This window comes from Acartia tonsa, chromosome 6, assembly GCF_053477335.1.
Source record: "Acartia tonsa isolate MP-2025a chromosome 6, ASM5347733v1, whole genome shotgun sequence".
Taxonomy (NCBI): Eukaryota; Metazoa; Arthropoda; class Copepoda; order Calanoida; family Acartiidae; genus Acartia; species Acartia tonsa.
This window is the reverse complement of record NC_137265.1, coordinates 28,714,059-28,739,695: the sequence shown is the minus strand read 5'-3', so window position 1 is coordinate 28,739,695 and position 25,637 is coordinate 28,714,059. Positions and strand designations below refer to the sequence as shown.

General features: G+C 31.6%; 1 protein-coding gene across 8 annotated transcripts in view; it reads right to left on the bottom strand.

The window, feature by feature from the left end:
• The window catches only part of mgl (low-density lipoprotein receptor-related protein megalin), a 254,385-nt gene that overhangs the window by 111,895 nt on the left and 116,853 nt on the right, over positions 1-25,637 (bottom strand). For all 8 annotated transcript variants that reach the window (XM_080164265.1, XM_080164262.1, XM_080164264.1 and 5 more), the window contains 7 exons: positions 21,006-21,194; positions 20,708-20,776; positions 16,071-16,170; positions 14,388-14,510; positions 4,805-4,980; positions 4,410-4,547; positions 3,853-3,920 (listed from right to left, as the gene is read on the bottom strand). In XM_080164265.1, coding sequence (XP_080020391.1) covers positions 3,853-3,920; positions 4,410-4,547; positions 4,805-4,980; positions 14,388-14,510; positions 16,071-16,170; positions 20,708-20,776; positions 21,006-21,194 — 863 coding nt within the window. The remainder of the gene's footprint in view (positions 1-3,852; positions 3,921-4,409; positions 4,548-4,804; positions 4,981-14,387; positions 14,511-16,070; positions 16,171-20,707; positions 20,777-21,005; positions 21,195-25,637) is intronic.

Sequence of the window (25,637 nt, the reverse complement as noted above, 5' to 3'; positions counted from 1 at the left end):
GCTATTTGATACTCACATATTTCTTACCCTTAATAACTACCTGCAACCAAAATCCTAACTGTGGGTAAGATTAATTTATAAACCATCATTTTATTTGTCAATTCGATCATATTTCTTAACATTGTACAATATGCAATGATTTTAGACTTTTTTATTAAGTCATCCCTAAGATTGATTGAAATTTAGTTTCATTGAAATATTTTGCAATCAACAGGATGCATTGTTACACTAAAAATATATTTAAGTTAAATTAAGTAATTTCTCTTATTTTAAACCTTTGTGTTTTTACAGCAGGCACACTTTTAATTTTAGCTAACAAGGTGTCAGTAATGTCTCCCTAGAGAAACATTCAAACTTAATCATTTGCTAGTGGCTGGCTGGACCAACCTCAAACACACAGATTTAGTTTCAAAATTTGCTGGAAATTTTTGACAATGAATGTAAAAGTCCATTTTAATTAACTAATTTTTTTCAATGCACAAATATTGTAAAATATTCTACAAATAAATCTTATTTCCCACATTTACGAGGATGAATATTGAATATATTCAACATAGAAAATCTACAAGTTTATGTTGAAAGAAAATATTGAAACAGACAAATGAAAATACTTTATCGGGGTAATTTTTTGGCTTGTGAGGAAAATAGTCTTTTGATTCCAAAATATATATCTGGTGAAGACAATGCTTTTCTGTAGGATATGATATCAAATATACTGAGTATTAAAGGGGTTAGATTACTTTTTAAAAATAATGATATTATTAAGTCAAAACAAACAAATATTCAGCACAATACTGTCTTCACTACCACAATATCTTTTTATTCTTGAATAATATTGGGAGAAAAGAATATTTATTCACCCATGAAGCTGGGCATATTGTATTTTCACAATATCTCTCTCCAGATTGATGGCTCAATCCTTAAGATTTTTTTGTGGGTGATGAAGGGAATATAAAAGGTGTGTGGAAAGGTAAAAAGATAAGTGGGAAAAGAAATGTTTTGCATTATGTTTATTTACATAGAATATGCATGGATTTATTGAAGCAGACTATCACTTGTATTTATCAAAAATATTAATACAAAATCTTCTAAAACTTTAAAAGATTTAATTAATATCGATGAGTTTATGTGAATTAATACTATTGTTTTATGATGTGTATTACTTTTTTCAAAGAAAAATTAAAAGGAAATTTGTATTCTCATGCCCATACAACTGGGCTTCAATGCAAAGTATTTTATTAAGAAACTTGAAATGTACATAACATTCCATTGTTCTTCTCTTTATTATTATTTTCATTTATATTCTGGTCAGGTTTAGAACATAAAGTTCTTATATCAAAGGTTGTGTAAAATATTTTTAGGTTTTATTTGTTTAAATAATTAAGATTTAATTAAATCTCTAATGATTTATAAACTTATTAATTTTTTATGTTATTGTCTATTGTTGAAGAATTGTAAGGTGAACAATTATCAAATTGTGTGTAAAGGTAGTGAAACTGGAAACTACAAACTAACAGATAATATTTGAGTTGAAGAGCAAACAAACAGTAACCATGAACAATATATTAATATTCAACCCTGAGATAAGTTAAATCAAAGACTTGCAAAGACTCCCCAGTATTTCTCTGCTCCTGTTTCATATAGGGATGCCCATCTGAGGACTTTTGAAAAGTTTGGTTTTGATATTTTTATTCGTGATTTTCAGACCTCAAAGGGGTAGATTAATCCAAAAGAGTTTCTATTTAAATGAATCCAAGCCAAAACCAAAATTCTAAGATTCTTACATTTGAACTAAAACCTGTCAGCTGTCTAATTAATTCATAACAGTTCTGAAAGCGTATTGCTATCCCTGGTTTCATATCATGCTTGGGTATTACTCCTGGGTGTTTGATATGGGGTATGGGTATTTCCATTGTGTTTACATCAACCTTTGATGTTTACACCACAACTAACTTCCAACATTTCTACAATGCGTAGTTTATTAATAATTTGTATTCATTTTTAGATATCATTTATTGCTTTTATTTACAACTAGAAGTGTTTGTCCATTATAGGCTTATAATATCCTTGAGAAATAGTAGGTAGGTATTGATAATAGTCACAGGATGTATTACACTTCTGTTAGATATAATCATCAACCAATTAAAATCCACCAACAAGGAATTTGTGCAAGTGTAAACTTTGAATGATAAGTAATGTCAAACCAAATATATTGGATCTGCTCTGATAGAAGTTAGATTCTACAAAGATATAAAGCTTTGAATATATCAACCCTGATTTATTTAAATATCATGCCAATATCATGAAGTCATTTTAGTGTATATATCTATGACACAAACTAATAATCTTAACCAACTAAAACAAGTTCCTACTGAACCAGCCCAAAGTTTTGAATCATTTGATGATAAAGGTTAGAGTATTATCCTGAACTGACAACTTGTATTAAAAGTAAATATAAACTTTCACACAAATTTCAGAAACAAGGTTTAAAGTAAAACCTTATTTAAACTGCCCATGTAGCTGAAAATTGGTTAGTAAATCAGATAATTAAAAGTTAATTAAGTTTGGTTAAAATTATAAGCTTGCCCTAAACTAGGGACCTACAAACAATAAGGGTCAGGTTACCTATCTTCTTAAATAGGTTAATCTAGGAGATTGATATGCAAAATGCTAAGGGAGATGTAAGAGCTATATAAAAATAATATTTACTAAAATTAGTTAATTCCAATGAAAAATGATCAAGCAGTAGCTACAGAAATTCTAACTATTCATAATTTCTAAAATTTCCCATCCCTTTCTTCTATAATCCCAAAATTAATTTGGATTTTATTAATCCAGAATTTGGTGATTTTTTACTAAAAAGTTTTTCTTCTTTTTTTAATTTACTGTCTACCACCATTTTTACAATTTTCCAACTTAGTGAAAATTAATAAAGTTTTGTGTGGGTTGTGTGTGTGTGTGTGTTTGTGTGTGTCTGTGTATGATGCTTATCAATTAGATAACTGGGTTTATAATTCCGTGGGATAGTACGAAGAAAGATTAATTAATCTTCCCCAAATTATTGAGTGTCATATTGTATAGTGTATACCAAGTAGCTTATATATACTTAGGGGGAGGAAATGGGCGTAGATCAATATATCTACCATTGTCCTCTCCCTCCCTGATAATTCAAGACTTTCTAGACTGGAACTCTTCAAAACTAATTTCACAATTTTTTGCTGTCCTTTATTAAAAACTTTTCTACAATTTATCCAGTGATTTTCAGAAAATTTTATTTTCATTGTATATTTTGAGAACCATTGAGTCCATTCAGTATATACAGTACAGTAAACCAAGTCCATAAGTTAAAAATCTAAATTTACAATAAAGGGAATCATAACAATATAAAACAGAGCAGAGATAAGCAGCCAAATGACTACGTGGTTACTGTAAGGTCTAGAATTCTTAATTTTGCCGAAACAAGGCTGTTCAATTGAGTGGAATTCTCTAGTTAATGAGTAGCTACGCTCCTAATATGTGTTTGCTTTTAAGTTCTAAACACAAAGTTTTCCATTAGCAAGGGCCATAAAATAAATGGTAATGTCTACCAACATTAAAACTCACAAAATTCTTTTCAAAATGCAAAATAAGCTTTTTGGCTAAAAACATTATATTGCAGCCGTCCATTTAAATAGAAAAAACTATTTTTGATTTGTTGTTTTCTAAACGGCTACAGCTTTGAACTAACTAAAATCAATCCAAACGGCAGTTCTGCAAGAGACTTTTTAAAAAACTTCTAAAAATAGAACTTTTTTATTTGTGCAGCAACTGTGTAATTTGGATAAATATATAACAATCAAAAATAAATGTTACCTATAATCACGTTTATTAACTTCATTAGGAGAATCACCCAAAAGATCGTTCAGTTTTACTCGGTAAACCTAAAATTTAAAATGTACATGTTTTATTCTATAATCCAAAGCGTAAAGTGTTTGGATTCGTTTATTGGGATATATTTAAATGTGAAACGCTAGTTAGAAGTAGGGACCTAAAACCCTTTTACTTTTTCGTTATTCAGGTTAGGTTAGGTCTAATTAGGTACTGTCTAGTTACTCCAAGTTAGGTCCCATCGCAGTGAGTAGGCAAAGGCATAATATAAATAACGATACCCAATTATTTTCAACATATTTCAAATATAATGGGGGGGGGGGGGTCAGCGATTCGACAGATAAGGGGAAATGACCAGAAGAAGAACATGTTAGTTCACACCGGGGTTGATGAAAACATAATGTAGTTAGTATCAACACAGAAAATATGAACATGTATAATATTCCTATGTTTAAAAACCGATCAAAGTAGTTATTTAGCAACTAATGACCGCTGTAGCATAGGGTTCATCTAGGATATGTCCGTATGTCTGTCTCTCCTACCTTGCGTTTATCAGGCTGTACTCCCGATGCCTCAGTGTACAGCACCCAGTTCTTCTTGTAGTGGAAATCCAAGCCTGCAATGCTACCAGTTCCGTTGGTGTTCCAGATTTCCTTCAGCTCGTTTCCAAACAGGTCCATCTAATAAACAATAACATGCTATAGTTGATAGATAAAATAATAGAAATAGAAAAAGGGACTCAAACTCAAAAAGATTATGACTCCTTTGCTTTATATAGAGTAAAATAATTGAAGGAAAAGTTTGAAGATCGCCTCTAAGTTAAATCCAAGCAAGAAATAACAAGTTTGGGGGGTAGAATCATTTACATTTTCTCCGATTTAAAAGACTGCTATGTTTTACTTGCAGAAAAAAATTTAATCAAAATATAAACACTTACCCTCATAACCCTATCAGTATCTGCAAAGTAAAGCTGGGCCTTGGGATAAGTCGTCTTTGCCTGGCACCTAGTGCTGTTGACCAGGGTGTAGCCTTGGGAGCAGAAGCACCGGAAACCTTCGCGTCTGTTCTCACATTTCTGGTCGCAGTAGCCCCACTCCTCACACTCATTCAGATCTAAAAAAATAAAAATTTAATTTTAAAACTTGAGAACTAAAAATATTTATCTTATGTAACGGCTTTATGTCTTGTTACGGCTTTAAAAGTAACGTTGTAATAACTGCAAAAAGACCTAATTGTTATTCTATGTGTGATAATAATAAAGTGATTTTTTGGTTAAAACACTTAAGAATAGCGGGTCCATTGTGTAAGTTTGGTGTTGTGTCCAGCCTAATGGATCAGGTTCCATTGTGTAAGCTGGGTGTTGTGTCCAGCCTAATGGAGCATATCCTGTGTTCACTGACCATGGGATGTATGCAAACATAATCAAGCCTTCCAACTTCACAATGGCCCATACACAAAATATAAGAACTAATAAATCTAATCATATTTTAGTAAGCTGTTATTTACTTATATAGTCGGATGAATAAGCTCAGACAAATTTCAAAAGTAACCTTAAGGCCTAAGAAAGCTTAAGTCAGGTCCTAATCAACAATCTATTTTCCAGAATAACCCGGGGACATTAGACCATAAATATTTATATATAAATATATTTATCACATTTTTGTCACATATTGACCCACTGTGGAAAAAAATGAAGGAATCCTTTGGTATTACTTGGCCTGAACATTATATCATTTTCAGATTATCAGGGAATACAGGGATACCACAATGGTAGACATATCCTTCTCAATATTTAGGGAGTGAGAGACAATGGGCAGTCTATTAACTAGACTAAGTTTTATAATATCGTTTCCTTATAAGTTATAAGCTTACTTTTATTGAATTTTAATTGGTTGGTTCTTTTAGTTGAGTGTCCAAACTTTTCAAACACTTATTGAAATCTACAGAAAGGGTTATTTTGCGTATCATCAGTTTATGGGCCATTGTCTCTTATGATCCCTGTCAATATTCGAATGTGTAAGATTTTTCTTACGGTGCCTTGTAAATGTTTGTAGATTGAATTTACATTGACCTATCCCAGGATTCTATTAATAATATCTGAATATTTCCAATATTCTTGGTAGATTTATTATTTATTTTTTACTAAAAGCCGTAATGGCCATATTGTTTTTCCGTGTTTAGGATCATTAGGTTTGGCGTCTGAGAAAAATGATTTTCATATTATGAATAGTATTATGATGTCTGTCAGTTAATGTAATTTTGTGGGATTTTTAAAGATTTAAGTAAAATCATATAAGTTGAGTCAAATTGCAATCTTATGTTAGTTTTAAGCAAAAGTACCTAATGATTTTTGGGACATTCTATTTAAAAGTCCAATTTGATCAAATCCGCATCTTGCCTATAGCATTTAACCAGAAAAACTATTTGACAATGTAAAAAAGATATGCTACTTAGGTATGTTTACTAGATTTTTTCAATCTGCTTAGGTGCATTTTTTTGAGAATAAAATAAGCCTCAAACAACATAAGGTGACAAATGAAGAAGAACTGTTTCAATTTCCTGGATTTTTCTTAAAATCTTTTAAAAATTTCGAGCCATATCTCAAGCTACAATTTCTTCTCTCTCAAAAAGTCGTATTTTACAGATGCCACATCCCTAGAGGAATTCTGCATTTAATATGTAATCTTCATATTTGATCTATGTGTAAGTGTCTCAAGCTCTGCATAAAGAAGCAAGGATGCAATTGCATGGAAGGGATATTTTATCTGAAGATTATTTCTTTTGTCAGCTACTTTCTTAAGGTCATAGTTGAGAATAATTGAAGCAAATAAACTATTCCCTATTGCTGCTTTACCATCTGATATTTTTAATATGAATAAGGGAAATTCCTTGGCCAATGAACTGGCAATAGTCATTAACTTGAATGGGTAAGGACTTCCAGACAAAAGTTTATTGTTTAATGTACCTCAGATTCAAGTATTAAGTATCAAAGTTATTCAAAGCCTTTAAAAAAAATATTGCACTCTAACATGTACAAAAACATTAATGCAAAAATTGTCTTTTTTTCAGATAAACTATCCCTGACAAGATATGCAATTTATTCTGCATAAATGTATTCTTTATCAGTGTTATAACACTTAGGATTATGTCCAACTTACTTAATGCCTACATTTTTGTTCATATTTTATGTTTTTTTTTCATTATTTAGGTTTTTTTGTTTACAACATTCCTTACTAGCAACAATTCTATGTCAATCCTTAAATTAAAAGATTTTCTTAGCTGCTATGTATATGTATTTTTTTGTAAAGATATTAGTATTCATAAATATTTTTTTATTTATGTTACATTTTAGCTAACCAATAAATGTTTTAATGTAATTTTAATTGAAGTATTTTTTTACTCTATGTTCTTTAAAGATAATGTGAATAGCACTGCAGAACAATTAGTCAGAAATAGAGGGATAATTAGCAGAGGATTACTTACAGCATACTTCCTCTTTCAGGGAACTGAAGGGATAAGACAATGCAAGTGGATCCTTAATAATGTAAAATAAAAGTACTCTTTCAGAATATTTGTTTGAAAAGTTTGTATAATGTTAGTTTGAGCCAGTCAATCAAGATTTAATAAAGTCAATGAATAAGAAAAAAAGTTTCAATAAAACTTTAACTTCCAATATAATTTACAGTACAATGTTCCCTCTTTTCATGATCTTCTTAAACTAATTGTCTTTCTTCTTGTATTTAAATCCAAATATAACTTTTATATCAATTTAATGTTTTTTTTCTTCAAGAACATCAAAATTTCGACTTTTTACATATAAAACCATTTTTGTTTCCTAATTGAGTTTTGCTTTGCTTTTTTAAAGACAAACTAATGAGCAATGTTAGTGAGTAATGGACATTTTAAGCACTTAAAGGATTAAAAAGGATAACAAGTTTTTAACAATTGTTGTATATAGTCATATTGTTAATATAGTTAATATAAATACTATAGAACTGTTAATTACTATGGTCTGGTACCCAAGTGTCAAATCTATAGCAGGGGTAATTTTATTTATTATCATTGGGGATGTATCACTTAATCTCAATGGCCTCACCCATTAAAATATCTGTCCAATGATGACAGTACAGAACACTAAAAACTGTATAAATAATATATTATTGTAAAGCAGTTACATAATTTTTGCAGACAAATTTAAGTTGAAAATGCATTTTTATTATTATCTAGGAATTCCTAACAATTCACGTTGTTGCAAAATATCCTAGTGTAATAATAATACTTCATTTTCATTTTTCACTAAATGCCATTCTTCAGGACAAAAGGCTCGACAGCCAGAGCCGCTATAGCCGCCTGCTTAATAATCAATAAAAAAATCAAGCCACGTTTGCATAAATGAGGACTAATTGCAGCCGTCTATTTTTTTCTGTCACAGCTGATAAACAAGTAATAAAATTTTTGGCGAGCCACACGAAGAATTCGGCGACTGGCGAACCCTAACTAATCGTCATTCTTTAGATACAGTCAATGAAAAATTAGCTAATGTGTTATTAGGCCTGAGGCCCAGTCTTACACACAGGGCTATTATGGGAATTCTAAAGCGTAATTTCATTATTTGTTACCAAACACAATTTTTATGATTCTATATCATAAATAAATTCAAAACAATGTATATAAATATGAAATAAAAAAGCTGTTTTAAAAAACATAATTTGGTTTTTGTCAATGACACTTCTGTTAGTTATTTTAGAGATATACAGCAAGTTTAGACGGACATAAGAACATGCCCTAGTAATAGATCGGCTACGCCGCGCTGGTAAAAATATGTTTTAATCTACTATGTCTATTAAGAGCAAATAAAATGCCCCCATGTTTTCTCCCCCTTTCTCACTACTTGCTCTAGGTATCTCTCACTTTTTCTTTTCAATTTTGTTTCTTTCTCTCTCTCTCTCGATCTCTCTTTTGTTGTCAAGTGTGAAAATCATTAGGGATAGGACAATGGATTTTATATTAATGTCACTATGTGATAAATTCTAGGTTTAAGTTGTAATTTAAATGTTACTTGTCCTATCCCTTTATGACGAATCATGCTTTCAGTCTTGACTTTTAAGAGGGGGACATTAGACTGTGAATTACACTGGTACCCTAAGTTTTATAACTATGTTATCTTTTTTGATAGCTCAAAACTTTGGGTACTTTAATTGAATTTAGATCTAAAGTTAGGTAATTTCGTTCACTTCATTGGGTATGTATATCAAATTGTCGTTTACTGTCCCAAAAGATCTCTGAATTTTCGAAATTATTATATACCTAGGCTTTTATAAAGATTTTATCTCAATATTTTTATTAGATACTGATCATATTCTTCTTAAAAATCAAGTCAAAGACAGCTTTACTGAGAAAATATTATGCAATAAAAAATTAAGTTTCCTGATGGTGGTACAAAGTGGTACACCCAGGCATAGAGAAAAAGTTGGCGGGAGAGGAGGGCAATAGGAAAACATAGATCCTTCAAAACCTGATATTTTAACAATAGACTGAGCATTTTAGAAACAGAGCTATTGTAAAAAAGGGTATGTTAGTATGTACATTCTTCAAATAAGATAAAGAGCTTAAAAGTGTCATTAGTGATTTATTGCCAATACCTACCTAAAAAACATTTGTTCATTAAATTAAGCCTAAAAGTACATTCTCTCTGTTTTGATATTTTTATAATGTTGTTGCCTGTTATTGCTGCGCTACTTATGGACCTAAATGTTCTTGTAAATTGAGTACATTTAGCAATATGGCTCTATATTTTTTAATGAGTACATCCTAATTTAAAAAATTAACTTTTTTAGAAAGAAAATGGCCAACATGAAAAAAAACTAATATTTTCTTTATCAGAAGTTGAAGACACCATTTTATCAAAGATAGGACACCCAAAACTCTGTATAAATCTTGTTTGGTTAGGTAAGGAAAAGAGAAACCCCGGAGAGGGTTAGAGAAAAGTCAGTAAAACATAAGGGAGAATGGGTTATGGGAAATCCACTTACAATTTTAGGCATTGTGTACCCTTAAAATTTTGAAAATATATCCTATTGCAAAAAGCCCAAGTCCCCCTAGCCGCCCCAAAACCAATAATTGATAATTGTCTACCATGCCCAAAGCCAACTTTTTTCCCCAGGGATGGGAGACATGTAAATACAGATAATGATACTAGCAAGTAAAAAAAACTATATCGTTTTGACTCCTTAATAATTAATTTTACAGTTTGTCTTTGTAACACATTAATATCCGCTGGGATAAAACCGGTGCTCAGACATACCGAAAAATCATGTATAGCATCGTATTACTGAGAATGCAGTCCCTCATGTCTAACAAAACTGGTTTTAATCTTATAATTTTTCATTTTAATATCCGAAAAAAAATTTATAATACGATGCGATAAATAACTATTTAAGTTTTTTTCCCTAACATCAATCCCTGTATCCTTGTTTAGATGTGATCAGTACAAAAAACTTTCACCTATCCCCCAATTCTACCCCCCCCCCCCACTTTTTATCTCTCACTAGCTAGCTTTCTTAGAAAAATCTGACTTGCAGCTTTTTGATAAGAGGGCTTCAGAATATATTAATAGAATATTTTGATAGATTTTCTAAATTGTGTTCATATTTTAAGATCTCTCAAATGGCAAATCCAAATGAAACAATAATAGACGCTAAATTGCATAATTCTAAGCTCAATGCCGATCTGGTTTTTGCAGGTTTTATCCTATTTACTACCTCTATTGGCAAATAGAGAAATTATATGTCAAGTGTAGTCAAGTCTACTATTGCATTCGTGGCTTAGAGACAAAAATTTAAACAGAAAATAAGACACATGCAGGTTTTATTTTTAAGTTCTATTTTGAATGAAAGTCCCAGAAAATTTTCTAAAGCCTTAAAAAAACCTATTCGATTTCTGATTTACACAAATAAAAAATTATAAATGCGTCTTATTTATTTATTTTATAAATAATTAATCAAAGAGGGCCCCTAAAATAAACTTGAATTAAAATACATAGAAAAACCACTCCTTAACGTAGTAAGGGGCCCTATTAGGCGTTTCATAAATACCAGTTTATTTTGTGAATCCCAGAAAAAAAACTAAGTCTTATGACAATTCAAAACTTGTATAAATACATCAACCAAAAAAACGGCGGCTTATTTCTTCTTTTTTTAGTCGATATGATCAAAACCAGAAAAAAATAAAGTTCGAGTTGTTTTCTACTAAAAAAATAAAATCTAAAATATTAAATTTTAGTGCGAGATCTTATCCTAATTTAAGCAAGATTACAGCCTTAATCAAATATGATATGATCAAAACTAGTGATGGCAATCCATCGAATTTTTGGGCCGGATTCGGATTCTTTTAAGAATCCGTCAAAAAAAGTGGCGGATTCCTTGCGGATTCCGGATTCTAGAAAAAGAAGGAGTTGAAAGAAAAAACTAAAGACTAATTTTAGCCTATCAATTAAGAATCCGGAATCCGCTATTAAAAAACGGATTCCGGATCCGGATTCGGATTCCAAAATTGGCCCAAATATTGGGCGGATTCCGGATACAGATTGCCAACCCTAATCAAAACCAGAAAAAAATTAAGTTCGAGTTGTTTTTTACTAAAACAATTTGTTCAAAAATTTTGCAAGTACTGTCAATAAAATCTAAAATATTATATTTAGTGCGAGATCTTATCCTAATTTAACAAAGATTATACAACCTTAACAATTTAAGACAGACAAATCAACATTAACATATACAGATTACAAACTCATTTGATACTAAAATGGACAAACAGTCTTTCTGGCAATGGATATAAAATGCTACGCTTTCTACGTTGTACCAAACTGATACAGGAATCATAATTCCAAGCTGTAAAACATTAGGACAATTCTAACATGCTTAAAATACTGATAAGAGCTATCTGTTTACGGACCGACCCTAATTACTAAATAGTTGCTCTACAACAAAAAAAGAAAAAATTGTGTCACGCAATGGGCGGAATTAGACCTCATGCATAGTTTTAATCAAAATACGAGCAGCTGAATAGAAAACAGTTACTTAGAGAGCCGAAAGCAGCGCAGCTACATAAAAATAGGGCTCGTCGGTTCGTCTGAACGTATGTGTAGTTTTAATCAAACTTCGAGCACATAATATAAATCTGTTACTTCGAGAGCTGAAAACTGCATTTTACTCTAGAATTTTAGCGTGTCCGTACATCTGACGGTCAGTAAAAGTTGATCAAAATAAAGGCAGCTAAGAAACTCTATTTTACAAGAAGTTGGAAACACTCGCTTCTTTCATCTAACCAAAAAATATTTTGGCTGTTTTGTGCGTTTTTGTTTAATTACAATCCCAACATGAACAAATGATAAGCAGAAAAGTTAAACATTATGCATCAATTATGATCATTTTGGGTGTTAAAAAAGTGTAAAGACAGTTGTACGTGGACAATAAGAAACGAAGCATTCAGCTAATCTATGCATATTAGTTTCTGTTGGTAAAATAATAATTCAAATAGGCAAACCATAAAGGGGGCCCTAACATGATATTTTTACCATTTACAATTGTATAAGTATTTAATTTTGTAAAAAGCTATTTTTATTTGTAAATCTGTAAAACAAATTGGAGATCAAAAGTTTTCTTTTAGAAGAAAAATTATTTCAAGGCATGTTTCAGATGGGAAAAATTATATCTTTTAAAAATTAACTTACAATTTGCTTCCCTATACGACAAGGTAATAAACTAATTATTATTAATATATCATCCATTGTCCTATCCCTGACATGTATGCAAGAAACTTCAATGAGGGTGGGGACATTTGACTGTAAATTATAATTGAACCATAAGTTTAAAAACCACGATATCTTATTTGTTGACTTGAAAGCTATGGATGGTTTTTATTAAATTGATTAGTTGGTTGTAACAAGCAGTGTTAAAGCCAATTGTCTTAATCTACAGAAGGGCTAATTTTTTTTATCATCTTTGTCCTATCCCTAGGTATGGAAGAACCTTCCACTTGCTAATATTTTTTCTTCATTTACTTAATTAGATTTGGTAGAAAACCTTACTCAATATATCATACCAGGTTATTGTACAGATATTTGGGGCTTTCACTTATTCCTAATTTTTAATGAACAAGAACCCCTCGACTACACCTATAAAAAATCTCATTTATAGCCCCTTCAGGGCTCTTTTACCCTCTACTTAACCCAAAAGCGTAACATACATAAATATTTAGCCTCAGACTTATTCATTTTACCATTTTGTGGAAATAAAAATTACATTTTGTATTTATAATTGTAAATTTTTACTGGTAAAACAGAAAAAGAAAAATTGTACTCATATTGATAATAAAAAATGACCTTTTGATTATATGTACTGTACAAATAATGTTTTGTAATTTTTACTTTTTCATATTGTAAAGTACAATAAGTACTTCCTATTATTACTATTACAATAACAGAAATAGACGCATAACAGCTGATTATCTAGGTTTTATTTAACTTCATACATTTTCAATAAAACTTTCTATTTTGTAAATTTTAGTTATTTTTGTATTTTACAAATATCGTGGATCAGATTAAAATATGGAAAACCTAAAAAAAAATTCAAATATGTTTTAATGGATTTAAAAATCTAGTTTTTAGTAGCGCAGCTACTCTTTGACTTAAGTCTGTATGTAGGTACATCTACCCTTGTGTAAATCTGAGAGTTGCTTTAATAACATCTTTGTTTATTAACGGATTTAAAAATCTAAAGACTAAAATGTCATATTCAGTGCTTATATTTTAATATTAAATTTTGTCTATCACTCTTTTTCTCCTTCTATATATATATACCAGCGCTAATTAAAGACAAAATCATCCTTTTTCTAAACATGTTGCTATGTAAAAACTAAAATTTGCGATTTGGAAATTTTGAACATCAAATAAAGGGGCCCAATTCATTGGGATAACCTTATGAACTAGTTTTATTTTTTTTAGAGGAGTTTAATCAGGAAGTAAAAATGTGATTTTTATCTGTTATGCAATATATGAACATTTTTCATATCATTTTTTTAAAAAGAAAATGAATTAATACATTCTATTATAAAAAGAAGTCAGGTTTTTTTGTGTGTAGCTTTAGATTTCGATGATTAGCGAACCGATTGAATTCTCCATTTCCAAGAAATATACCTACTAGTCACAAAAAGGTTTCACGCTAAACTAAAGGCTAAGGGAGAACCATCAATATGATATGCAAAGTAGATCTAAATAAAGACTAGATTTCTTCTATCTAATGAATATAAGAACATATGGGAGAGAGACTCGTGGCCAAATTTCGTATCAAAGTGCCTATAAGTTAAATATGTAGAAGGGGATTGTTTTGTTTTTGTGCTAAACACCTGCGAGGGTCTCGATCCAGCGGGGATACATACACAGTACCCCATATAACCTAACCTAACCTAGCCTAAAGGAATGAAATAAGAGGGAGGAAGGAAACCTCCAAAAAGTTTCTTACCTATGCAGTTTTTCTCGTCTTCCGCAAGCCTCTGTAGATTTGGGCAGGCACAGGCCCCTCCCTCCTGGCTGGGTCGACAGAGTTCGGGATGTTCGCAGTTCAGCGTACTGCACTTTGAACTCGCTGAATAAAAAATAAAAAAATACAAATCAAATAAATCCTATTTTAAACAGTAGCAAGTTTTTTTGTCTGCAGCTAAAGATCTCGAAATTAGTTATACTTTTCAGGAAAGCTTTAAAATATTCTTAATGTGTTTTAAAGCTATTTTCCATAATTAAATTTCGCCCCATTTCCGCGAGGCTACTGTGTGAAGCAACTGGTAAACAAATATAGGCCAGGGCCAATAAATAAAGAACCAAACTTATGCTACTTTAGTAAGCCACTGAAAAATGCCTTTATCTTCTTTTTTTGTCTTAAAACAGTCGTGTATTTCAATTCTAAAAACAGAACGTTTTTTTGACCACCTGGCCTTATTTGCAAAACTTGCACATTTTAAAGCTTTGAACATAACTATATAATAAAAGCACTAAAAACTTTTTTTTTAGCTTTCTAAAAGTCTTTAAAATCACAATAGGTACAATATTATAATGTAAACTTTTTAATAAAAGAAAGTACACCAATGTACATAATGTAAAAATAAATGAATAAACATTGGCGACCATGCTGTTTGTCGCTGGAATAAAGAGGAAGTAAACCCTAGAGACCAATAAACAATACTCTGTATATTTTCCATGCATTTGGATCCGTGCATGACAGTAAATGGTTTGAGTTATATAAAGTAAAGAATAAGTTCAGACAAATACTATAATTAAGGTTCCCTAAAATGTCCCATGAGATTAAGTTAAGTTTGTGATTATGCAAGTATCCATTACAGAATAAGGATTGTTGGCAAAAATCACAAGAGTATTACAACTAGATAAAACTAATTTGGCTCCACAGTCCTGCCTTTCCGTATGTCTTTCTCTCTGTACATATAGTAATAATATATAATAACAATATACACAGCTTTAGTAAGCTTCTTATGGATATTTAAATATATAAATTAGGGTAGATTTGTTTTAACTATCATTGAGCTTTTTAAGTAAAATAATTTTTAAGACAAATAGAGCAAACCTTTAAATTTTTTAAAACAAAAAAAAAATTGGTGTAAATTTTCGTCCTATGCTTAATTTATTGCTGTGTTGAGATTTAATTCTTAACAGAACTAGGGGGAAATCTTGAGGAAAAAGGAAAGGACATTAGTCAATCAATCTTTTACTCAACTATCCTATACTTTTTTGAATTATGGTAAATTAAGTTTTTAGACTAATTTTATTCATCAATTTCCCCTCCCTCCCTGATTTAACTGAGTGAATTATTACCATCTAGGGACGTTGGTATAACGATTATAAATTTCAACTATTTCATGCATTTTAAAATAATCATGAATATAATCCAAAAATAAAAAAGAATGTGTGTTTGTCTGCCTTTTCTATAAAACCCTGCAAAACGCTAGATAAATTAGGTTATCCTTTTCAGAGAAGATTTAAAAAAAAACAATCAATTTGTTTCTTTACGTTGAAGCTTTTTATAGGTTCAATTTTATACCCAAATCCTTCCCATCCCTTGCGGAAATTAATAGGAATGCCTAAAAACCTGCAGGGCTTATTAAACCCCCATTAAACCTAACCAAAAAAAACTTACAGCAAGCTCTGTCTTCATCATCTCCTTCAGGACAATCCTTATGCCCATCACAAAGTTTCTCCTTTGGTATACACTTGGCAGTTCCACCAGCAGTGATAGACTAAACAAAGAAACAAAGTATTAACAAGGTCATCAAGTATTGCTTTGGCATACACTTGGCACTAGAAAACAATGTTTGGCACTTTCACCAGCAGAGATAGACTAAACAAAGTTGGCAAAGTATTCTTTTGCTGTACACTCGGCACTTACACAAGCGGGGATAGACCAAACAAAGAAACTAAGTATTAACAAAGATTACAAAGTATTCCACTGTTAAGTAATTAGCACTTCCACCAGCTGAGATGGACTAGACAAAGAAACAAAGTTTTAACAACGTCAACAAAGTATTCCGTTGCTATACATTTTGCACTTTCATCAATCGGGAATAGACTATACAGATAAACAAAATATTAACAAAGATATTAAAAGTTTGTCTTTGCTGTTTGGCTATAAGCAAATTATATAGTTACTGGTCGCTATATCTATAGATGCCTCTAAGGGTACTTAAGGGAAGGGAAAGACGACCTTACACTTGCAATTTTAGTTATAACAGATTAACATGCAATGAGTACTTATTATAATCTTTTAAAGGAATCTTTGTATAGGTCTATGAAAAGCTATTTTTTAAAGGTAAAAGTATCAACCCCACAGAAATGAGTAAGAATAGTTATTTATCGCATCGTTTCCGTGAATATTAAAATGAAAATAATAAAATTAAACCAGTTTTGTTAGCCCCAAGGGGCCGAAGACCCGGACTGGTATTAATTTATGATTTTTCATTTCAATATGCGGGTAAAATTGTCAGTTATACAATTCTATACATGATGACTACCTAATCGGTTTCGAAGCTATACTAGAAGTTTTTTTCCTACAATCCTTATACTAAAGTAACAGGATGTCTGTGTGTCTGTACCGAAGGATCTCACTAACCGCTGAACCGATCGGGTTCTCCTTAACAGGGTAGCTTCTCATAAGTCCCGGGAAGGTTTATAACTATTTTGGGGGAGGGTACCACCACCCTCTCAAGAGAAATGACAAAAAAATCGAAATTTTTCAAAATTTAGGGGAGACTTCAACGTCAAATAAGGTGGTATCGTACATAAAAAATAAACTTTAACAAACAAAAACATTTAAAGTGCCACTAGAGGCCTCTAGGGGCGTAGCCGCTAGTCCTTATACTAAAGTAACAGGATGTCTGTGTGTTTGTACCGAAGGATCTCGCTAACCGCTGACCCGATCGGGTTCTCCTTAACAGGGTAGCTTCTCATTAGTCCCGGGAAGGTTTATAACTATTTTCTTGGGGGTTGGGACACCCCCAACCCCCCAAAAAATGAAAAATCCCCCCCCCCAAAAAAAAATTTTTAATTTTTCTTTTAAAATCTAAAATAAGAAATTTAATTATTAAATTTGACTCTCTCCTCAAGTCCCCCTAGAGGCCTCTAGGGGCGTAGCCGCTAGTATATAACTTAAAGAGGCAAAGGCTTTATTAATCAGAATAAATAATTATGCCCATATTAAAAGCTCGCGTGATCTCCCTTAATTAAAGCATTTGGTCCTAGCCAGGGAGGGAGGGAACAACGATTTAATTAATCTAATCCCCCCCCCACCCCCCAATAAAAAGTATCAACTAAAAATAACAAAATTAGATGGATGGTTAAAATTATTTCCCAATGTGCCATCCCTGTATTTTCTAGGTCCTACCATTACAGAATTTGGAAGGAGAGAAAGTATAATAAGTTAATTGCACCTTATTTGCTCGAGATTTTATGTAACGCAGCTATTCTAAATTACGTCTTTTTGTACTTTCTATGTATTTGTATTTTTACAATATAAAACATGTGTTATTAACTTATTACTGCGCGATTATTAACAGACTATTTCTGACATTTGACCACCTTCATTTATCTTATATCAATGTCATCAAAAATAAATTATTCTTTACTCCAATTTTGGTCTTTCCAAGAAAATATAAATACTATGGGTGTATATTTATTTACCATTTTCATTTCCCTGAATTATGATGATGGTTAATAGTGTAAAGATAATGGCCGTGATGTAAAAGGAATAATAATGTGGTTGGCCCAGGAAGAAAAGGGACTGTTAAATAGACTGGTACCCAAAGTTTTATAACCGCATTATATCATTCGTTAGCTAAAAAGCTTTGGATACTTTCATTGAATTTTTATTTGTTGGTTCCAAACTAGCAAACTTTTCAACTAATAATCTTAATCTACAGAAGGGGTATTTTTTATATATTCACAAGCGGCTTCGCCCCTAGCCTCTAGGGGCTTTGCCCCAAGAGGTGAAAAAACAAATTTTTTTTGGCGAAATACGTAAAAGGACCAAGGAAATCTTCTACAAAAAAAAATGGGGGGGATTTTTTGTTTTTGGGGGGGTTGGGGGTGTCCCACCCCCCAAGAAAATAGCCTAAAACCACCACAGGACCAGTAGGTATATTCCCTGAAGAGTAGAATCCGATCGGTTCATTGGTTACCGAGATCTTAAGGGACGGACGGACGGACAGACAGACGGACAGACATTGTTCTACTTAGTATTATAGATTGGGGATGTAAACCCCGAACCACTTCATTATGCAATCTACATTTTCCTGGATATTTTGTCTACGGTAGTCCATAAGTGTACAGCTTTACAATACATTGTTTCTATTTGTTAAGGCAACACGTATGATAACAGAAAAAAGATTCTTTTTAAAGTAAAATGCTTATATTTCATTCAAAATCTATATTTTTGTATTTTTTACCGATCCACTTCATTATGCAAATCAAAAGAAAATCAATGAGAAAACGTTTGTTTTGCACTTTTCTCCACTTTTAAAAAATGATTCTGATAAAATAACAATTTTTTAAGGGATTTATGCATTAATTATAATGAAAAACAGTTTCAGGTAGATTTTAATGATTTTTCTAAATAAGAAATAATTGAAAAAAAGAAATTCTATCCTTATCACTTTAGAGGACACCTGCTGACCCCCAGTCTTATGGATGAAGCTAAATACATGTTAAAGATAAAAATTACCCTGAAAAGTATACAAAAATGTTTTTTGATGTGTTAAAAAAATCCATTTTAAAATCTTGATTTTGAGGATGATGGCCGATGCTCTTACTGGTGGTGAAGGTGAGCTAAATGTTATCTAAGTACATGACCATTACAACAACTTGTCTATTAACATATGTACCATTTTTTGTAGTCATAGCAGCCTCCAGTGGAGCCTCTCGACATGAAATATAACCATTATCTAAAAACTACATTATTTACTTTATGAATTTTAGTAATTAAAATTGCAATTTTTTTCTTTTTTAATATTGCTTGGCTGGAGGCTGCTATGACTACAAAAATTGGACCATAGTTCAATATATAAGTTTTCTTCAAGGGCATGCACTTTGATAACATTTAGCTCACCATCACCACCAGTAAGAGCATCTTAAAGGCCATCATCCTCAAAATCCAGATTTTAAAATGGATTTTTTTAACACATCAAAAAACATTTTTGTATACTTTTCAGGCAAATTTTTATTTTTTACATGTATTTAGCTTCATCCATAAGACTGGGGGTCGGCAGCTGTTCTCTAAAGTGATAGGGATAGAATTTCTTTTTTTCAATTATTTCTTATTTAGAAAAATCAATAAAATCTACCTTAAACTGTTTTTCATTATAATTAATGCATAAATCCCTTAAAAAATTGTTATTTTATCAGAATTAATTTTTAAAAGTGGAGAAAGGGGCAAAACAAACGTTTTCTCATTGATTTTCTTTTGATTTGCATAATGAAGTGGATCGGTAAAAAATACAAAAATATAGATTTTGATTGAAATATAAGCATTTTACTTTAAACAGAATCTTTTTCTTTTATCATAGGTGTTGCTTTAACAAATAGAAACAATGTACTGTAAAGCTGTACACTTATGGTCTACTGTAGACAAAATATCCAGGAAAATGTAGATTGCATAATGAAGTGGTTCGGGGTTTATATCCATTTATTGTTCAATGTTCATTATTTTATCCCTTAAGGTGTCAGAACTGGGGGTGTTTATTCAAAGCCGCACTTTTATCAAACCATTTGAATTATTACAACAGCACAAACAGTCACTTCCCCTTTTTCTTTAATGTCATGATTAAACACTCTCTCTTACTTATTGGCTATAGTGACATGTTGAGAATATGAAACATTTTGCGGATGTGATAACATGCTAAAATGAAGTCACTCTAGTGGTTATCAAATACTAATTGATATTTATCGCACGGCCATAATATTGTAGTGGTAAAGAATTAATTTTCCTTACGGCCATTTTATAACTAAGATATTTCCACAATTATATTTGTTTTACTTTTAATATATATTTCTCGCATAACTGAGAAGTACTTTGAAGGACATTTTATTCCAGTATGGCTTTGAAACCAATTAAAATTAGATGGATTAAAACCAGTTCTAAGCCATACTAAAAAAAATCATGTATCTTATTACAGCCAGTTAATAAAATAAAAATCTTAATAATCATATAAGGCCAGACTTTAAATTTATTATTTTAATATCCGCGGAAATAATATATCACCAGCCCCCTAATAATAATATACTTACACAGCTGTATTTGTTATCAGGGCACGTGACATTTTTACAATTGTTCTCGTCTGTCCCGTCAGTACAATCCTAAACAAAAATAGGTGTAATTAATGGTTTTAAAATAAGGGATAAGACAATGGCCGATAAATTGATAGTTGAATAATTAGAATTAGTTTAAAAAGTAAAGAGATAGGGAAGGATTAAGAAACGTAACAGATAATAAAAGATAAGATGTTTGTGGGTTTTTAAATAGGAAGGGCAACACCTAGTGTTCAATATTTTGCTAGTTTTCCAACATTTAACAAAGAAAGCCAACCTTATAACCATCACATCTCCAGCGGGCTGGGATACACAAGGCATTGTTGCAGCGGAACTGGCCAGGGTGGCACGGCTCAAAGTCACAGATGTCCTCGCTCTCGTCCGACCCATCGTCGCACTCGTTGCGGTGGTTACACTTCTGGTACGCGGGGATACACAACCCGTCCTTGCAACGGAACTCGCTCAACTATAAAAATAATTAGAATAAAATATCCATAATTGGTATTATCCTCTTAGAATTTTTTTTAAAATCCTCTCGACAGCGAACTATGAACTCTGGCGCGGCTCCCTAACCTGCCTAGCGTCATCGCTCGGCCCCCTTGCCTGCCCAGCCGCAGCGCTTGGCCCCCTTGCCTGCCTAGCCGCAGCGCTTGGCTCCCTAGCCTAAAACCTAACCCAAAATAGTTGTTCGTTCGTTGTCGGGGGGGGGGGGGGGGGGGTCTTTCCTATCCTTCCGAATATAGAAGCCCTATATTCTAGGGGTACATCTGCTAGTACCTTAAAAGGGTAGAATCCCTAATAAATATTACCATTTGGATAACCTATCCAACTAAAGCTTTGATAATGTAGAGATAGTTTTGAGCTTATGAAGAAATTAATATTCTATAGGTTTTTTAATTATTAGAGTTCAGATAAATCCCAAACTCCCTTCCAACAGCAAATGGATGAAAATATCCCTTCAGGACCAATAGGAACGCAGTGTAGGAACAATCCTAACACATTAATGATAAAACATTGATTGGAGAAACTATATCTAAATAAGTTGTCTCTCTTTTTTTAATCATATAGGTATGTGTCTAAAAATAAACAAAACTTTTTGTCTGTTAGAAATTTAATCAAAGTTAAAAGGATTATTATGTGTTATTGACCATCTATGGAAATATATCTATTCCAAAAATATTTCGCCCACTCCTTCTTTAAAATAAATCTTCCTCTTTAAATAGTCAATATGAGAAAAACAAACAATGAAAGGCAGAAAATGAAAATGCATGATGTTTATTAACTCAGGGAAAGATAGATAAGATAGTGCAATGGAGAATAAAACAAATCTATCAGCAAATGGTGTTTACTGTTTGCTTTATATTATGGAAAGCAAGTAAAGATTAAAATAATTTCTCTTAAAGTGCCTGCTAAGCACTAAAACCTCTCTGATTTTGATTATTGAAGGGAAGGTAAGTATATTTTCCTGCGGGCAGGGGTCTAACTTTGAGGGGATCTTCGATACCTAACCTAAATAAACCACATGCCTTTTTTCAAAAAGACATATAAAATAACCCCTTATTTACAACATACAAGAAACAATTGGGGGGGGGGGGACTTTCAAAGAATACGGCAGCTTATATTATCTACCTCTGTCCCTTCCCTCGATCCCTGATATAAAAACTCCACAAATATATGATGTGCATAAAATAGACAACACGTATTTTTTTACAAATGTGTACTTTGCTATTCAAATTAAATGTTTTTAGTAATTACAGTTATAAAGTATGACTTTGGAATGACAAGAAAATTTGGCATCTTTTATAGAATCTTATGCATCTAACTTTGAAGAACTAGAACTTTTCGTAAATATTTACTTAAGGGTACCGATATGGTTTTAGGTTATTTATCTACTCCCTCCATTTCCATTCGAAACGAGAGTTCTAAACATTAGAGGCGCAGCCGTTAGTGTACAAATAATTTCCTAACAAAAGGCAAAACATACAAAAAAATAATCCAAAAATTGCTGTAAAATATTTGTAACAGGAACTAAAAGGATAGGTCAACAATGTTGAAAAAAAAGTAAGATTAATGTAATCAGTAAACCTAATAATATGAGAGTAAAATAGAAATATATTACATTCGATCACAAAATTTTCCACCTAATAAAAAGTAGAATTTAGAATTAGACATTTCATATTGTTATCAATTGTCCTATCCTTCTAAAGAATGGATACTGTAAATATTGGGAAGGAAGATCAATTTTTCATTCATTGTCCTATCACTAGATTCCTGTATAAAATTACAGCTTGTAGAACGATACTTTGATTGTTTCCTTGTGTACTAAGGTTTTGCATTAATACAGGGGTAAATATATATTCTAGCATCCTTATTTATGAAAGTAACAGGATGTGTGTTTGTGTGTAGCAAAGGATCTGGCTAACCACTAAGCTGACATGGTTCTTCTTTACTTTTCGGGGAAACTTTATAGCTATTATGAGGTAGGATACCAACACCATCCTAAAAGAATTTTTCAAAACTTTTTCTTCTTGAAACTAAAATTAAAATGAGGGAGTGAAGCGCCCCCTCCACCCCCCCCCCCCCCCCTTGACTATAAAAATATAGGACCTACATACTAGGAGCACAGAAAGATTAAGAATATACACCCCTGGTAAGGGATATAAATATAGTTTTAGTTGCACAACAAATAAATATTTTTACAGGGAGAATATACACCCCTGGTAAGGAATATAAATATGGTTTTAGTTGCACAACAAATAAATATTTTTACAGGGAGAATATACACCCCTGGTAAGGAATATAAATATGGTTTTAGTTGCACAACAAATAAATATTTTTACAGGGAGAATATACACCCCTGTTAAGGGATATAAATATGGTTTTAGTTGCACAACAAATAAATATTTTTTCAGGAAGAATATACACCCCTGGTAAGGGATATAAATATGGTTTTAGTTGCACAACAAATAAATATTTTTTCAGGGAGAATACACACATCTGGTAAGGGATATAAATATAGTTTTAGTTGCACAACAAATAAATATTTTTACAGGAAGAATATACACATCTGGTAAGGGATATAAATATAGTTTTAGTTGCACAACAAATAAATATTTTTACAGGAAGAATATACACCCTTGGTAAGGGATATAAATATGGTTTTAGTTGCACAACAAATAAATATTTTTTCAGGGATATTTACATTAAGATTTAAAGAATATTATCAAATAAACTGTAACCATTTCAACAAAGCTTGCAGCTAAAGCAACACGCAACCGCCATTTTGTTGCTATCAGAAGCCACTTGATTTTTTTTTACAAATCTGCAGCTAATCACTGGTAGTTTTCACTATCAAATGATTTACTTGATTTTTTTAAAAAGCATTATCTTACATCTCTGAAGTTTTATATACATGGCAGGGGTGCATTTGTAAAATTAACAACATCTTAATAACTAACAATATGCTTACAATACACAAGGAAAAAAACATTTTTGATAGTTTTACATTCTGTTTTGTTTTACATGAAGTAGAAAAAAAAACATCTTTAAAAGCAAACAATTTTTCAAAAGACATTGAAAAAGTACTACTAAGTTGACCAAATTGCTCCACTGAAAAAAAAACGTTTTTGTAATCATTGCCAAGCTTGTCATAATTTATAAATTAGCCAATTTAAAGAAAAGTACTTTACAGTACAAAGTAATGATCCTGTCGACTGGAATGAAAGTATAATATCCTTGTCACCTTCAGTGCAAGTTTAATAGTCCTGTCACCCATGAATACAGGGATAGATCATTAAACAAAAAAACTAATCTTTCTTCAAATACTATACCTAATAAAATTGGTGTTAACATATTCAAGAATTAAATTCAATATTTGGGATGCTTTTGCTGACTGTAAACAAAGATAACGCAACATATCAAATTTAAACGTAAATAATGCAATTTTCTGGAGCTTAAATCTATCTTCCAAAAATCGAATTGAGATGGGATTAATTTCATCTTTTACATTCATGAGACATATTAAATGTAAGAAAGGAATGGACAATAGAGGTTAAATTAATAGACATCTCTTTAATAGCAATTATTTGAGAAGATTCAAAGGCAGAAGATTAAATTATTGTCCTATCCTTTTAACCCTGGTTGTCACCTATAATGTAAGTTTAGATTGCAGGTTTGCAGTTTCGAGTGTAAATACATGATTTCTTTACAATTTTCTATTCAGGGATAGAGGGATAGTTTCAAGTGTAAATACATGATTTCTTTACAATTTTCTCTTCAGGGATAGGAGGGAAAGTTTCAAGTGTAAATACATTATTTCTTTACAATTTTCTCCTCAGGAATAGAGGGAAAGTTTTAAGTGTAATTGCAAGATTTCTTTTCAGGAATAGGGGTCATGGGAAAAAAATTGTAGGGGAAGAATAATTTATCCGACATTATCCGTTCCTTCCCTGAATATCTTTACAAATACTTGGGACAAAACTTACAGAATAAAAGTTTTAGTTGCAAAATGATATAAGTTTGGTGTTGGACATGGTAATTTTGCAAGCAATAAAATGGAAACATATTTTCCAGTATGGCTCCAAATTCGATAAATTTCGACTCTGTTAAAACCGGTTCTGAGCTTTACATCCTATAATTTACTATCCGCAGAAAACTGTCTATAATACGATGCCATAATCATTCAAGTTTGACTACTGTTTAAAAATCTTTGAACTAAATAAAGTTGATAAAATCTTGGCACCAAATAAAACAAAGTCAACTTTGCCAGGGAGGAGGGGATATTGGATTGTAAATTATACTGGTTCCCAAAGTTTTATGACCCACGTTTTTGTATTCGTTTGGTTTCTTTTATTTTGATTAAATGGCTCCAAACTTCTCCATCAATAATTTCAATCTAGGTACAGTTTGT